The 15,682-nt window shown below is 37.4% G+C and overlaps 1 protein-coding gene across 3 annotated transcripts; it reads right to left on the reverse strand.

Moving 5' to 3' along the window:
- Positions 1–1,111: 1,111 nt before the first annotated feature.
- On the reverse strand, positions 1,112–10,723 carry LOC128983576 (transcriptional regulator ATRX-like). Of its 3 annotated transcripts, none has more exons than XM_054402907.1 (5): positions 10,456–10,723; positions 8,204–8,301; positions 7,860–7,981; positions 1,682–1,810; positions 1,112–1,283 (listed from the first exon to the last, which is right to left on the reverse strand). In XM_054402907.1, the coding sequence occupies exons 2-5, from the start codon at positions 8,298–8,300 to the stop codon at positions 1,137–1,139; spliced, it is 495 nt and encodes a 164-aa protein (XP_054258882.1). In that variant the 5' UTR covers position 8,301; positions 10,456–10,723; the 3' UTR covers positions 1,112–1,136. The 3 variants fall into 3 exon arrangements, with proteins under 3 accessions (XP_054258882.1, XP_054258881.1, XP_054258883.1); XM_054402906.1 differs by having other exon boundaries at positions 10,452–10,723; XM_054402908.1 differs by having other exon boundaries at positions 10,398–10,723.
- Between the last annotated feature and the right edge of the window lie 4,959 nt (positions 10,724–15,682).

Here is a 15,682-nt window from a genome sequence, read left to right on the forward strand (position 1 = left end):
ATAAATTTGTTCCTTGCAACTCAATCCATCACCAGACAATCAAAAGATTTATATATTCCTCAGGCCAGGCTATCAAAATTAATCAAAAGTTATAAATATTTGCAAATAAAACTATTTAATAAACTTCCAATACATTTTAGAAATCAGGAAAGTATTAATTTGTATAGGTCAAAATTATCAGATTGGCTTACAAGTCGTGCTTTTTATTCAGTTGATGAGTTTTTGCAGAATGAAGATTTTTTAACGCTTAAATGTGAGCCAAGCTGTCTTGATGATTCTTTGTTCTTGTTATGGTCTTTTCCCTGTTAATTTTAAAGTTTTTATTATTACTGATGCTTTATCCTTTTAAGATTCTTTTAACTTTATTTTAACATTTTCTGTAGAATATTTAATATTTTATTTAACACATGTAACAAAACATGTTGACCTTGTCTATTGTAATGTTTATATTACCAAACGACAATAAAGATTTATTATTATTATTATTATTATTATTATAAGGTGACGCTAGGAAAAGCTCGGCTCGAAAAAGCTCAAGCTCGAAAATATTTTAAAAAGCTCGGCCCGGCTCGGCTCGAGGTTGAAAATCACTATTCGCACACCCCTAGTGCTTTGACAAGTATACTCGGCAGCACCAGCGATGACACGATTACTCGTCACACGCATTGAATGTGTTAAGTCCTCTTGTAAGTAATGAGGTAGGCCTACTGCAGTTTGTAAACTTGTGGATAAAGTTCTACTACTCACTGTTATTGATAAATAAAACACCATGCCATGATAAATTTTCTTGCCATTGAATAAATTACCCATATTTAACCCTTTGAAATACCCTCAACATTAACTTACCCTCAACTTGGCGTCGCTATTACAGACTTACCTTTAAACCAACCAACTGAAATGACAACTAATTGTAAACTTAGCATCTTTTGTTTTAGGTCATATCAACTATCAAAATAACAACCAGTACGAGAGGAAATAGAATTTTAGACTATAACACATTCTGTGGCTCGTTTAACAGAGTATTTTAAAGTAAAAGATTGGCTACAGTTGGTCCAAAGGGAGTCTAATTCAGTTATAAAAACTAAATATCTTGGATTCTTAATTATTAATAATATTATCACATGGTTAAATTTCCCTTACTTTCCAATTTTGTTGAGTTGCTGGGCTCCCCAACAAATCGTTCTACAGCCGAAGAGAGGCCGAGGATTGCAGATGTAGCATTTCCAATCATCGTTTTCCAACTCGGCAAGAACTGACGCCTTTAAATTTTGTTTCGTGCATTTCTGAAACAGAATTTCTCTTTGAGTTCTCAAATTGACAAATCAGTTGAGTTTAAAGTTGAATTCCCAAATTCGAGGCTTTAAAATGTCATTGAAATGTCAATATTTGTTATTAAATATGCAGTAAATAGATTACGGTATGTATGCACTGAAACACAGACAAGAAACAGACATATAAACAGTCTTTAGATTTTACATCATGCCTATATCACTATCATTCTATGGTAATAGGTAATCTGAAGAAACTTAACAGAATAAAATCAGAAGTAAAGTAACAAGCCTAGGATGCTAGGCTCTAGCCTGAAATTGTTTTTGACATTACTTCAGGCTAGGCTAGAGGGTCACTGTAGGGAGTAGCTCGCTCCATGGGTTAGTAGAGTATCTAATTCTTAGATAGTTACCTGGCAGAAACCGCAGTTGCACTTTGAACACAAATAGAGAGTGCCACCTTGACCACACCATCTGCAATACTTGTCATCTCCGTCCTCATCAGCGGAGAAACAACCATCACCGTAGAAATTGTAACAAGCCTGAAACAGTTGTTCTATCTGACTAAAGCTGTGTTTAGGTACTGACTGAACACTTTTTAACATGCAATTTCATGATTACCTTAACAAATCAATGTGATCTATAGTTTGTGTCTTGAACAATTAATTTTTCACTGAATTTCTTTTTCACTCACTAAAAAATTAAGTACAGTAACACAACTATAAAATGAAATTACAACATTTATTTTGTTTTATTTTTTGAGTTCATATTAACTTTAGGCACAGAAAACATATTACTATAACCCAGAATGCCAACCGCATGGTAAAAAGCATTAAGTGTTTTGAGAGAGCTTTGCCTGTCAATCGTAGGCAGCGCCACCAGCGTTGCCATGCACTAAGCATAGCAACGCTGGTGGCGCTGCCTACGATTGACAGGCAAAGCTCTCTCAAAACACTTAATGCTTTTTACCATGCGGTTGGCATTCTGGGTTATAGTAGTATGTTTTCTGTGCTTTAGGCTACAATATTAAAATCGAATAACTATGTGAATAGGACATAATACGACGAGAGGATTGAAAATTGAAACAGATTAACTGACTGTTAAAGCTGCGAGTTGAATTAACTTTATATACCGGTACCTATATTATAATTGCTCAAATAAAACACGCTTTCAAATATAGCCCTACTCTTTAATTCTTTAGGCCTACCCAACCAAACACAAGATTAAACAAGTTCAGTCAAATAATTGACAGCTATGAATTTGAATTTACTTCAGCATGTGTATGCAATTAGGGTAATAGGTTCAAATTATTTAATTAAGAAAAAACTTAAAATTGCTTACAGCAGAAGCTGATATTGGCTCCTGAATTGAGGTATAAACAATGTACAACAGCCAAATCAACCTAAATGCACTCCCTGAAGTGTAGCATTTATAAAAAATTTATGGAATGGAAGATTTGGAGGATAAGTGGGGGGGAAATAGTATCCCAACAATTTACCAAAAATGTCAAATAAAACCTAACCAAAGAAAAGTTCCTCCAAAACCTCAATATACACCAGTTTTATACAATAACACACCCCAGGAAAATTGAGTTCAGTAATAAAATCGTGCAACACCAATAACAGTAAGCCTACTCACAACAAGAATATCTGCTCAACATATAATTTACTGCGGTCTAAAAAATAACCAAAACCACACACAGATATTATGAACACTGTACTGTGCCTTCTTTGGTTTACGGATTGCGATTCAGTGACAACAAAACAAAACATTTCTCGTCCAACGAACACACTTTCCTACATCTTTCATTAATTCCTGTTCCTGTTTGCCACAAGGAATGATAAAGAGACCTAATGCAGGGTGTATACTATTTTATTAAAGTGAAATTCCAGGTTTTTTCCAGGTTTTTTCCTGGTTTTTCGAAGTTTTTCCAGGTTCCCGCGTATTTGTTTGGTTCCACTTAAACTATAATCAATTTAAGACTTGCAGCTTAAGTATACAATATAAACTTACATCAAATTTGTTTCAAAGTCCAGTGAGCTAGTGTTGAAAAAGTAATAATCCTTATTATAGTAATCATTTTCATTATCATAATTACTTAAGGCCACGGAAACATCTTCTATCTCGATAGCAGCAAAATCCTGAATATTATCTTCATTTTTTATGAACACATTATCAACGGCGGCAAAATCCTGAATATTTCCTGTGGTCATGTGGTCGCTTCCCAGTGACGTAAACGTCATCACAGTCTTACGTTATCATAAAAAAATCCTGGACATCACCCGCAGTATGTATACATTATCGCCGTCTCTCGCGATCACGGAAACGTAATCATCGTCATCCACGATCGCGGCAAAATCAAGAAAATCTTCCTCGGCCGTGTGGACATCATCATTGACTCCCGCGGTCACGTAAACGTCATCGTCATCGACCGCGATCACGGAAAAAAAACGAAAATGTTCCGAGGCCATGTAGACACCATCATTGACTCCCGCGGTCACGGGAACGTCATCGTTGTCGTCCACGATCTCGGCCAAATCATGAATATTTCCCGCGGCAGTGTAAACATCATCGTTGATATCGCGGTCACGTAAACGTCATCGTCGTCGTCCGCGATCGCGGCTAAATAATAAACATCTGCGGCCGTGTAGACATAATCATAGCCTCCCGCAGTCACGGAAACGTCATATTCATCGTCGTCCGCAATCTCGGCAAAATCATGAATATTTCCTGCGGCCGTGTAGACATCATCATCGTCTCCCGCGTTCACGGAAACGTCATCGTCGACGTCCACGATCTCGGCAAAATAATGAATATTTCCCGTGGCAGTGTAAACCTCATTGTTGATCTCGCGGTCACGGAAACATCATCGTCGTTTCCCGCGGTCACGGAAACGTCATCGTCGTCGACCGCAATCACGGCAAAATCATGAGCATATCACGCGGCCGTGTAGAAATCATCATCGTCGTCTTTCGCGGTCACGGCAAATCACGAAAATCTTCGCGGCCGTGTAGACATCATCATTGCCTCCCGCAGTTATGGAAACGTCATCGCCGTCGTCCACGATCTCGGCAAAATCATAGCGGCCGTGTAGACATAATCATCGTCGTCTCCCGCGGTCACGGAAACGTCATTGTCGTCGTCCACGATCTCGGCAAAATCATAGCGGCCGTGTAGACATAATCATCGTCGTCTCCCGCGGTCACGGAAACGTCATTGTCGTCGTCCGCGATCTCGGCAAAATCATGAATATTTCCCGCGGCAGTGTATACATCATTGTTGATACCGCGGTCACGTAAACGTCATCGTCGTCTCCCGCAGTCACGGAAACGTCATCGTCGTCTCCCGCGGTCACGGAAACGTCATCGTCGTCTCCCGCAGTCACGGAAACGTCATCGTCGTCTCCCGCGGTCACGGAAACGTCATCGTCGTCTCCCGCGGTCACGGAAACGTCATCATCGTCGGCCGCTATCGAGGCAAAATCATGAGCATTTCACGCGGCCGTGTAGAAATCATCATCGTCATCTTTCGCGGTCACGGCAAATCATGAAAATCTTCCACGGCCGTGTAGACATCATCATTGACTCCAGCGGTTAGGGAAACGTAATCGTCGAAGTACCCGATCGCGGTAAAATCATGAATATTTACCGCAGCCATGTAAACATCATCGTCGTCTCCCGCGGTCACGGAAACGTCATCGTTGTCGTCCGCAATCGCGGCAAATCATGAACATTTCCCGCGGACGTGTAGATGTCATTGTCATATCCCGCGATCACGGAAACGTCATCGTCGTCTCCCACGGTCACGGAAACGTCATCGTCGTCTCCCGCGGTCACGGAAACGTCATCGTCGTCTCCTGCGGTCACGGAAACGTCATCGTTGTCGTCCGCAATCGCGGCAAATCATGAACATTTTCCGCGGACGTGTAGATGTCATTGTCGTATCCCGCGATCACTGAAACGTCATCGTCGTCTCCCGCGGTCACGAAAACGTCATCGTCGTCGCCCGCAATCGCGGCAAGACGTATTTTACGACTACAATCTTCTACCGGGGCTAAAATAAAAATCCCGGAATTGGTCCAAAAATCCCGGCTTTTTCCCGGTTTTTTCCAGGTCCCTTCAAATTCAAGGTTATTTCCCGGTTCTCCCGGTTTTCCCGAAAATCTTCCACGGCCGTGTAGACATCATCATTGACTCCAGCGTAATGGGACTTTAGCACACATTCGGTAAAACAAACACAGGCACCACAATTCTCACACTCGAGTGTGAGAATTGTGGTGCCTGTGTTTGTTGCGCGACGCATGCGCTGCGTCCACAATTATTGCGCGACCGATCATGTCCAAGAAGGAAAAGGTTCTAGACAAAGAGACCTTGAAAGCATCCAACAAGAAGTCGAATTACAAAAAAGAAAACCCCTGGAATACCCCTTAATTACCCCAAACACCCACTGTCTATCCCACCATTTCCCGATTTTTAATAGTAATGTATTGTGCTTTAGTTTTCACCATGTAGCTTTTCAAGGAACTGTTCAACATTGAGCAGAAATAGTGTATTGATAATAAAATGAAACTATTCTAATTTCTAAGCGAACCAAACCTAACCAAACTTGCTGTATTATTTCAAAAATCGATCTGATAAAAATGAAACTGTCCTACACCAACCAAACCTAACCTAATGCCATAATATTTTCAAATTCCATTACATTATATGAGGTTACAATTTTTAAAATGCTTGTATTTTTTAATTGCCTTGTTTTTAACAGAATATTTCAATGGCTGGAGAATTGTATGAGTGTAACATAAACAAAAAGCCCAGTTAACTATAACCCACACTAACCTTCCTAATCTAAAACCCTATCTAACTTCAAAAAAACACTTTCATATGGTCACTTTTAGCATTTTACTTCTGGGTATAATCACCATAAATACCCAGGTCTGAGAATAAAGCATAATGAGCATAAATACCCTGGTCGCATGGTTGCACTGGTATTTGATATGCAGCTACTTATGATTTTGTAATTTCTATGATAGATAGATGAATTTATTTTATTGAAAGTGAAGAAAAATAATTTGCAAAGTAATAATTATTATTTAGAAAGACAGGAAAATTTAACCTAGTAGTGGCCAATGTGTAAACAACTTAAGAAAATAATTAAAATTTAATCTGTAAGATGGTAGGATTTAATAATATTTGTTGTCTAGGTCTTTTGTTGGTATCAATGGTATCGAAATAAAAAAAAAAACTAATTTCATAAACTTGTGATACAAAACATTTGAATCTATAGCACAATAAATCTTTCAAAATTATATTAAGTTAGACAAAATAACAGGAGATACATATTTTAGTAGGTTTATCCAAATATATTGTTGTTTCCAACTAAAAGGTAACACAAAAAAGTTTAATTACTTTTAGTATTCTGCCTATGTCAATCAGGCCTTAGGTCTGTCTAGCCTTCCAATCCATTTATACAATACAAATTTTAACTAGCCTATCATAATTTAATAACAGTAGAAGTAGGTTTAGGTTCACTATTTCTCTGACGAGGTGTTAAAAAGTCATAGTATACTAAAAAATATACTATTTTTTAGTAAGTTATATTTAACTGATGTTACTCGATTTAAGACACGAAACCCCATGCTTATTTAGAAACTTTATGTATTATTTTAAAAAGTGCTAAATCATTAAATAAAAGGTACTGTACTAGCAAAGCGTCAAGTTACTGTAAAAGGTGTAGGACTGTCCTAATTTATCATGTAATGATAACAATGACATAATTAGGGGTATGTATAAATGAATTTCAATCGATTTCATAAATACCCAATATACCCGGGTATTTATGGATTTTGTGTATTTACCCGGGTAAAATACCCAGGGTATTTACCCCGCGTTTTAAATTCCCTGGTATTTTACATCACTACTTCCTAGTGTTCCACATCAGCATATCACTACAGAACAATAGCAACGCTCTAACAAACCAAGTGACACACAGGGACCATAAGAACCCATGTTTAGGTTGGTATTGACTAAATGTCCCTAATTTGGGGATGTATCCCTTATTTCTTAGGAATTTCCCATTCTTCTGGCAAACTACCAATTACCTTTACACCCATCTAATTACCCTATTTTCCCGTTGATTAACCACGTTGAAGGTCTTTCCCGTGGACCCAAAACCCGGAATTCCCACCTGGTAACCTAGTGAGTTGGGTTAGGGTTATTGCTCATATATATTTTATTAGTAGGGCCTACAAGGTGGTCTCAGCGGCATAAAAGTCATTAAAGAAAGTTGTAGTGTTTATGTCATAGAACAATTTTAAATTGTATCTAGAAAGATGTAGGTGAGTTGGGGGTGAGAAACAAGCAGTAAAAGTACAAAAATAAGTTTGCATAAAAAGAAATCCAAGGATGTTTGCTATCAGCTATGTAGTGAACATCTATTTAAACTTTCCCACGGCTCATAATTTTTTGCATTGTTTTTAACTATAGACTGCCAGTCATATAAATTAAATCATTAATTAAATCATAAATTAAATAAAATAAATTGAAGTACCTGGTAATTTTAAAGAATTGCATTTAAATTATATTTAACACTTACCTCACACACGAGAACTTGTAAAGCTCGATGGATATAAAGGTCCTTTCCTTTGTGAATATTCTGTGCAAGTGAGATGGAACATACTGTGCACACTAGTTTTTCATCTGTTAGTTTCTTGGGATCTGAAAAAAAATTATAAATATTGATTAAAGTATACATCACCACCCTTCGAAGCAATGTGATTCTTTCAGAAATTTTAAGTCATTTTTAACTTTGAAACTTATATTTTTGTCTATCACTATAGGCCTACATGAGCCTACTCTTGATTGGTTCAAAGTAAACCAATTACAATGGGAGTATTACATTTTTTTTACTTTTAAAATTGGACCTAGGCTAAATCATACCTGGTAAATATTTTTTCCTATATGCCTCTTCCTCCGAAGAAACCTTGATTGATAAAGTTTCTCCAGGTACCCGAACAATTTTATCCTCTTCACTCATCCTGAAACACAAATAAAGCTTATATCTGATCTAGTCTAAATACATTTTATGTAGGAAGGTGTAAATTAAAAAAAAAAAAACTTAATAGGTAATTCTTTAAAACATATAGGCTATTTTTAATTTAGCAGGTCTCTTTATAAGTACCTACATTTTTTGTGATGAATCGTTTTAAAGCCAATTAGGAAGACACAGTGAATTATTGAGTTTGAAAAATCTTTAGAGTCTAGTGGATTTTTTGTTGATTCAAATCAAACAAAAAAATCCTTTATTCAAACAGTATATTTCTATGCATGAATCTGCTGTGCAATCTAAACAAAGCCTTTGACTGCATTTCTCACGAGATAGGCTACTTGTCGGTAAACTCAAACGTCATGGTATCCCTGGTACTGCTCTTAACATCTTGCAGTTGTATCTGAGAAACAGAAAGCAGGTGGTGGAGGTTGAAGGTGCTCGCTTAATTTATAGTATGGGATTCCTCAAGGGTCTGTGAGCTTGGTCCCCAACTCTTTGTCATCCTTGTCAACAATTTAGATCTTCAGGGCCACTCACTTTCATATACAGATGATGACACTACCCTGCTGACAATAGGGAAGGAGATTGCTGGGTGAAGCCAAGAATTAGTTTGTGAGCAACAAGTCTCAGCTCAATAAGGATTTAAGACTCAGAGCCAATCAAACAGTTTGGGCGTAAGCTTTGCTTAAAGAAGATGGCCCCTCTACTCAAGTCCAAGAGCCTACTATTTCTGTGTTCAGTCAATGCTAAACTACTGACAAAAAGAATTTTTTGACCACACACATGCCACTGTTCTAATGTTTTGTACCGAAGCTATTTATGTCAGTGCGTTTAAATGTTTCCTATGAAATTTTTGAATTTGAGAGTCTGACGCCATCAATCCCCTTCTGGATAAAAGATTAAAATACGGTATTAAGGCAATAAGCATCTGGCATCAGAGCAAGCTTCACTGCTCTTCGACTTTTCAACTTTTTTATAATTTACGTAGGTAACATAACCTAAGGTTATTGATCTTCAACTTAACAGTTTTGATCTTAGCTTCTGGGTTTTCCAGCAAACTTAGCTAAGAATGCATAGCCTAACCATAGCTATGTAGGAATCTGGCTGATAATTTACATCAATATCACTTTACCTACTTCTTCAGGATCATCAACCAGCCCTTCAAAATCACTTAAATCTTCTTATAATGCAACACGTATATCTTGTGATTTTTAACACTAAAACCATGATAAACGTAATAAAACACATCAGTCATCGGTGCGAGGTTAATCAAGTTGTTTAGAAATACGCACGTCAGCTGTCTGCTACAATATTTTCGGAACTAAAATGAATCTAGCGTCTAGAAACAGACATCAGGAGAAAGCTCAGAATATGCCGAAAACAACAATACCAATCTCGATCCAGTTCAATCTGATTCAGTCAGTCCCAGAGCCTTCGCCGTAAACGATGTTTGTGGGTCGCCAAAGCGACGCATAACACCACGGCGGGTGTGTTGTGCGTCGATTACGTGACGCTTAACACTCGGAGGGTTAACCAATTGAAAGTTAGGCCTAGGCCTAGGCTAGATCCACGGAATGATTGCCGCCTAAGTTTATTAAAATGTGCACCATCCAAACCTATGCTATTGCTCGGGTCTGTTGCACTAACTTACAGAGTTTACCAGGCCTAGCCTAGGTTTAACGACGTCAATGATTTACCTAAGTTAAACTTAGGTATGCTTTTTGTTCGTCACTTGATTCACAGATTCTGTACTTAGGCCTAAGTTTAAAGACCGAAGTATCTGCAATTAAGTTATAACTGGAGCTTTACTCTAAAAGTTATACCCCCAAGCCTAGGCCTAAAAAAGTAAACCTGTGTTTAAAAAGATCCTACATAAATTTATCTGTTAGGAAAAGTGGTGATATGCTTAGTGGGGGTATTCTATAGAGCTTATTTGATGAAATAACTTAGCGTAGGTACTACGTGTTTCAATTCATCCTTATTAAACAAACTGAGCCGAAATTAACAAGTACAGTAGCCTGCAAGTTGACATGGCCGACATTGTAAACAAATTCATTAAACCTAGGGTATGCCTACCTAACTTACCTAGTTTTATTCTCGATAGGGCTAAAACAAAATTACTACAAAAAAATCACTTACTTGCTTAACTAACTATCCATTCTATAAAATAACAACGTGAGAAAATTAATTCGTGACCAATATGCAATTGCCAATTATTATAAAATAATATTACTCCGAAGCGCGCGATGAGAAGAGAAGAGGAGCAGGCAGGGACTGGGAACTGGGAACTGGGACTGGACTAGGGAGCGAGGGAAGCGATAGCGATAGTAAAGTCACCGAAAACGATAGCGAAGAACAAAACAGGAACAGGAATGAGATTAGTAGAATGGGATGGGAATTTGGGAAACTTGGATAGGAATTGGAGCGGACTCAGTCGGCACTCGGCACTCGGAAGTGCGTCAGGGAACTCAGAACAAGTTCACTCCAGTCCCGGTCTACCTGGATTCAGTTTAAACATTTTGACCAATTTTGACTTTTGATTTTGACCAATTCAGGCAACTGGAAATTCGCTTAGTCGGCATAGGTTTGCTGCAGCGGGGGTATTATAGTAAAATATTAATAGCTTGGTATAAAATAACAAAAAAATGCCAAGTTTGATTAAAATATATCCATATCTTAACTTTATTAGTTATATGGCAGTGTTTATAAGAGATTTTTTTTATAACACAATGTTATTAACCGATCAGCATTACCATTACATTTCTATACAGGTTGGGTATAATATAAGAAAGAAAAAAATAACATTATTAATTAAATTAACATAGGTAGAGGTCAGCTATGGCTAGCCCCTCAGGCACTTATTGTCACTGTTTTAGCGGGTCGGACTGTAAAGGCGCTGTCCACCAATGAAACACACATGAAAAAAAAATGGTTATAATAAAACATCTTGATGCAATCTGGGTTTTAGTCGGAGTCTCTGGATTTCAGAAGGTTGGCCTGTGTTATAAAATCCAATGCTGCTGGTTAATGGAAGTTTTGTAAATAATTTTGATGTAATTTTCTTGATGAAATCTTCTATAGGCTTTATTCCTAGTTCTAAATGTATTTGACGGTTCGAACATAACAGGGACATTTTAGAATTATCCTTAAAACTTTATTTTGAAATGTTTGCAGTTTACGAATGGAGCTTGATGAAGCAGTTCCCCATACTGGGCAGGCGTATAACAATAGTGGGTAGAAGTGTTTTGTATATAAGGGTTCCATTCTTAATAGACATACATGATTTTTTGTTGATTAAAGGAAACAATTTTGATAATCTCTGCCATAAGCCAAATTTAATGTTTTATTAATATGAAATTTCCAATTTTAACTTTCGGTCGAAGTATACACCTAAATATTTTATTGCTTGGTCAGGAGGGTTCCATGCAATCTGTTCACCTAGAATTTCTAAATTTGGAGGATCTAACGGTTTTCGGAGGGTAAAAATCTTCGCTTCACTCTTCATCGGATTTATGGCTATTCTCCATTTTGTGAACCATTCCATCAAATCGTTTAAGGAAACTTGAATGTCATTGGCCACAACTTCGATGTCATGGTGTGTAGAGTAGAATAGGGTGTCATCAGCAAACACGGCTGTTTGGACATGGTTTGACAATGGCAAATCAGAAGTGTAAATGTTATATAATAGAGGTGAAAGAATTGCACCCTGTGGGACTCCGGCTTGAATTGGTCTGGCAGTCGATAGGGAGCCATCAATATTAACTGAAAACGTTCTATCTTCAAGGAAGCTTTCAATAATTCTATGTAGGTAGGAGGGGGCTCCGAACTTTCTTAGTTTATACAACAAACCATCGTGCCAAACACGGTCAAAGGCCTGACTTACATCAAGAAAAACTGCAGCAATATGACATTTTCTTTCAAATCCTTTAATGATGTCTTCAGAAACTCTTAAAAGTTGATGTGTCGTGGAATGGTGGGAGCGAAAACAAAACTGATGAGGAGGTATTAGGGAAGCACTATCTACGTAGGAGTCTAGGCGTTGTTTAATGATTTTTTTCAAACAATTTAGACAATGTGGGGAGGAGGCTAATCAGGCGATAACTATTTACTTGCAATGCAGGTTTTCCAGGCTTATGGATGACAATTAAGAGAGAATGTTTCCACATTCGCGGGAAGTATGATTTTGTGAGACAGGCATTGAACAGAGAAGCAAAAAAAGCAAAACCTTTTCGTGGTAGATATGTAAAATAATGTTAGGTATTCCGTTGTGTCCAGGAGTTTTCTTGATTCTTAGCGACTTGATGAAGTTAGAGATTTCAGATGGAGAAGTATATTTAATTGGCCGTTCCACCGTGATAAGTGGGCAGGAATTAACTGTGGCAACATGAGCTGAAAATTCAGGGTCTTGAAATTCATCATTCGGACGAAATGAACGCTGATAGTAATCGGCTAAAACATTAGCTTTGTCCGTTTTGCTTTCATATACCTGACCATTAGTTTATTAAACTGGGTATTGGGGTAATTATAAGAGATGGGTAAATAATTTACTGATTCCTCTTGGGCCAAATGAAAAAGATCAAGAATACACAACTTTTTCCAGATCACTTTGTTATCCAGATATCTGCCATATTTTGTAAATTTTTACACTAAGATTTTTATTTTTGAATTTTTCAAAACCGATCTTAATGAAACTTAGTATTTATGTTAAAGGTAGAAAAGACGTTCTCATGTTGGAAAAAATTACCTTGATCCAATTCAAAATTTCAAAATGGTGGCCATTTTAATTTTTGAGCGGAGCGAGCGAAGCTCTTACGTCGACTCTTATGCATTTTTCGTAATACGCAAACTCCTCCTAGACGGCTGAATCAATGGCTTTCAAATTTTGCATGGTGATAAAGACCATATCGGTGAGTGCCAACATCTATATGACGTTAAAAAAGTCTCTCAGGAATCCGCCCCACTGGGTCTCAAAGTTTCAATGTAATCCTTATGGAAGCAGTATTTGACAAACAAAAACATATGATCAGCTGTTGACGTTTGAATGCAGTAGACAGATAAAGAAATAGCAGATATCATTTTTCCACAGATTAGAATAGAAACGGTATGGATCATAAAAATAATCAAATGACGACTCTAGCTTGAGGTCCATGACGTAGGAAGTGGCGAAGGAAGTAGTCAAGGCGAGCTGTCCGGAGTGTGGAAACTGTGTATGACGATTAGATTAAGGTAGGTATCTACAATATTAAAATTCTATGGGAAGAGAGGGAAACAGGTCCGCGACGTAAGAAGAGGCGAAGGAAATAGTAGTGAGCAGTGTGTAGTGTGGGAACTGGAAACCGTTTGTAGCAGTTAGATTAATGTATCTGCAATGCTGAAATGCTATGAGAAGGGATGGAAGCATGCCCACGACATAGAAAATTGTGAAAGAAGTAGTAAAGGCTAGTAGTGCGGAGTGTGGGCAATGTTTGTGGCAATTAGATTAACGTATCTAAAATACTAAAATGCTACGGAAAGTGATGAAAACAGGTCCACGATGTAGGAAGTGGCTAAGGAAGTAGTAAAGTATGAGCATAGTGTGAGAACCGTCTGTGGCAGTTAGATTAATGTATCTTCAATCCTAAAATTCTACGAGAAGGGAAGGAAACAGGCCCCACGACGTAGGAAGTGGTGAATGAAGTAGTAAAGTGCACTAGAGTGAGGAACCGTTTGGGCAGTTAGATAAATGTATCTAATACTTAAATGCTATGAGAAGGGAAGGAAACAGGTCTATGACGTAGGAAATGGCGAAGGAAGTAGTAAAGGCTTGCAGTTCAGAGTGTGGGAACTGTCTTTGGCAATTACATTAATGTATCTGCAATCCTAAAATTCTATATATGGGAAGAGAGGGAAACAGGTCCACGACGTTAGGGGGTGGTGAAGGAAGTAGTAGAGCAGTGTTGAGTGTGGGAATGGATACATGTATCTGCAATGCTAAAATCCTATGGGAAGAGACTGTAGACTGTAGGTTAAAATAATTACGAAGCACGAATCGATACATATTTCGATACATGCAATTGTTTACAATAGAAATTTACAACTGAGTTGACAACAGCTGATTTTTACCCCCTAAAGAGTAAAAATGCTACTTTAGACCCGCAACGCATGCATTAAAAACGGCTGTTTTTACTGCAGTATGACAAAAACAATATAATATGAACCCTTGACGACTCCCCTCAATTTTGTGGATGTCTCTGCAAACGCCACCTAGTTTAAGTTTAAATTTGAATATGGCTGAAAATTCCCAAGAACACTTTATTTCATATTTAAAATCTCATATCAAATGATAACAACATGTCCAAAAATATTAAATACAAAATAACTGAAATATTAGTTAAAATTTTACTTGAGGCAAACCTGATCTTATCTTTTGAAACAACATTTCAAATGCTAAAAAGTGTTCTTGGAATTTTTTCATAAAAATCAGAATTTTTGTAAATTTAAACTTAAAAAAAATAATATTGCCATAGTTTTCAAATTTTGAGTTGGATCAAGGTAATTTCTATTATATCCTCACCTTTATTAAACACCCTGTAAAATTTTGCAAATTTTGAGAAATAAATTTGTTTGGAACTTTTATTATTAAAAAAAAAACCGTTACTTGTAGCATATCGCAGTATAAAGCTTATTTCATAACGAGTAAGAAAATTCAATGGGTGAAGGGCAAAATGAATTGGTATATGAAGCCATAGACAAAAAGAATTAAATATAGACCGTCAGCTGTGCTGCGGTTACCATAGGTTCTGGCGCACACCGCTTGGAGCACCACGGTAGTTACGGCGTACGTGCTACGTAAACTACAGCGGTGTGCGCCGGAACCTATGGTAACCATGGCAACCGCAGCACGGCTGACGGTCTATATTTCATTCTTTTTGTCTATGATGAAACACAGAAAAGTTTTATTTCATCCTTGTACGTTATGCCATTTTTCCGTAATCAATTTGAGACACCTTTATGTGGGACACCCTGAAAAAGATTGAAATTAATTGCATAAATTCATCATCGCCTTATGTTTATAATTTTGGTCAATCTAAGCATAATATGTTATAGCTTGGAGTATTTCATTCATGATAATTTAAATATTTTCTTCAAATGATTGTATAATCTTCAAATATATATATAATCTCTTCTAAGAGATTTGTCCATCACGCTCATGACTTCAGCACAAGTACCACTTATCTCACAGCAAAATCTGTAAAGTAATCATGACAGTTGATTATTATGTTTAGACGAACTAAAAAATATTAAAACACTTGTAACTATCAGGTTTGGATGCAACTTCCGATGACCTTGACTGTAATCTTTCTGTTAGAGTCAATCAGTCAATGCAAGTT

Source organism: Macrosteles quadrilineatus, unplaced genomic scaffold, assembly GCF_028750875.1.
Source record: "Macrosteles quadrilineatus isolate MER2022 unplaced genomic scaffold, UCM_ALF_1.0 Scaffold_1__1_contigs__length_201487025, whole genome shotgun sequence".
Classification (NCBI taxonomy): Eukaryota; Metazoa; Arthropoda; class Insecta; order Hemiptera; family Cicadellidae; genus Macrosteles; species Macrosteles quadrilineatus.

Excerpts from the sequence above, each read along its gene's own strand:
- LOC128983576 (XM_054402907.1), bottom strand. The coding sequence starts at position 8,300 with ATGAGTGAAGAGGATAAAATTGTTCGGGTACCTGGAGAAACTTTATCA. Across the intron at positions 1,811-7,859 it reads TACAAGTTCTCGTGTGTGAG|GCTTGTTACAATTTCTACGG; the intron begins GTAAGTGTTAAA and ends CAACTGTTTCAG. Across the intron at positions 1,284-1,681 it reads GCAACTGCGGTTTCTGCCAG|AAATGCACGAAACAAAATTT; the intron begins GTAACTATCTAA and ends ATTCTGTTTCAG.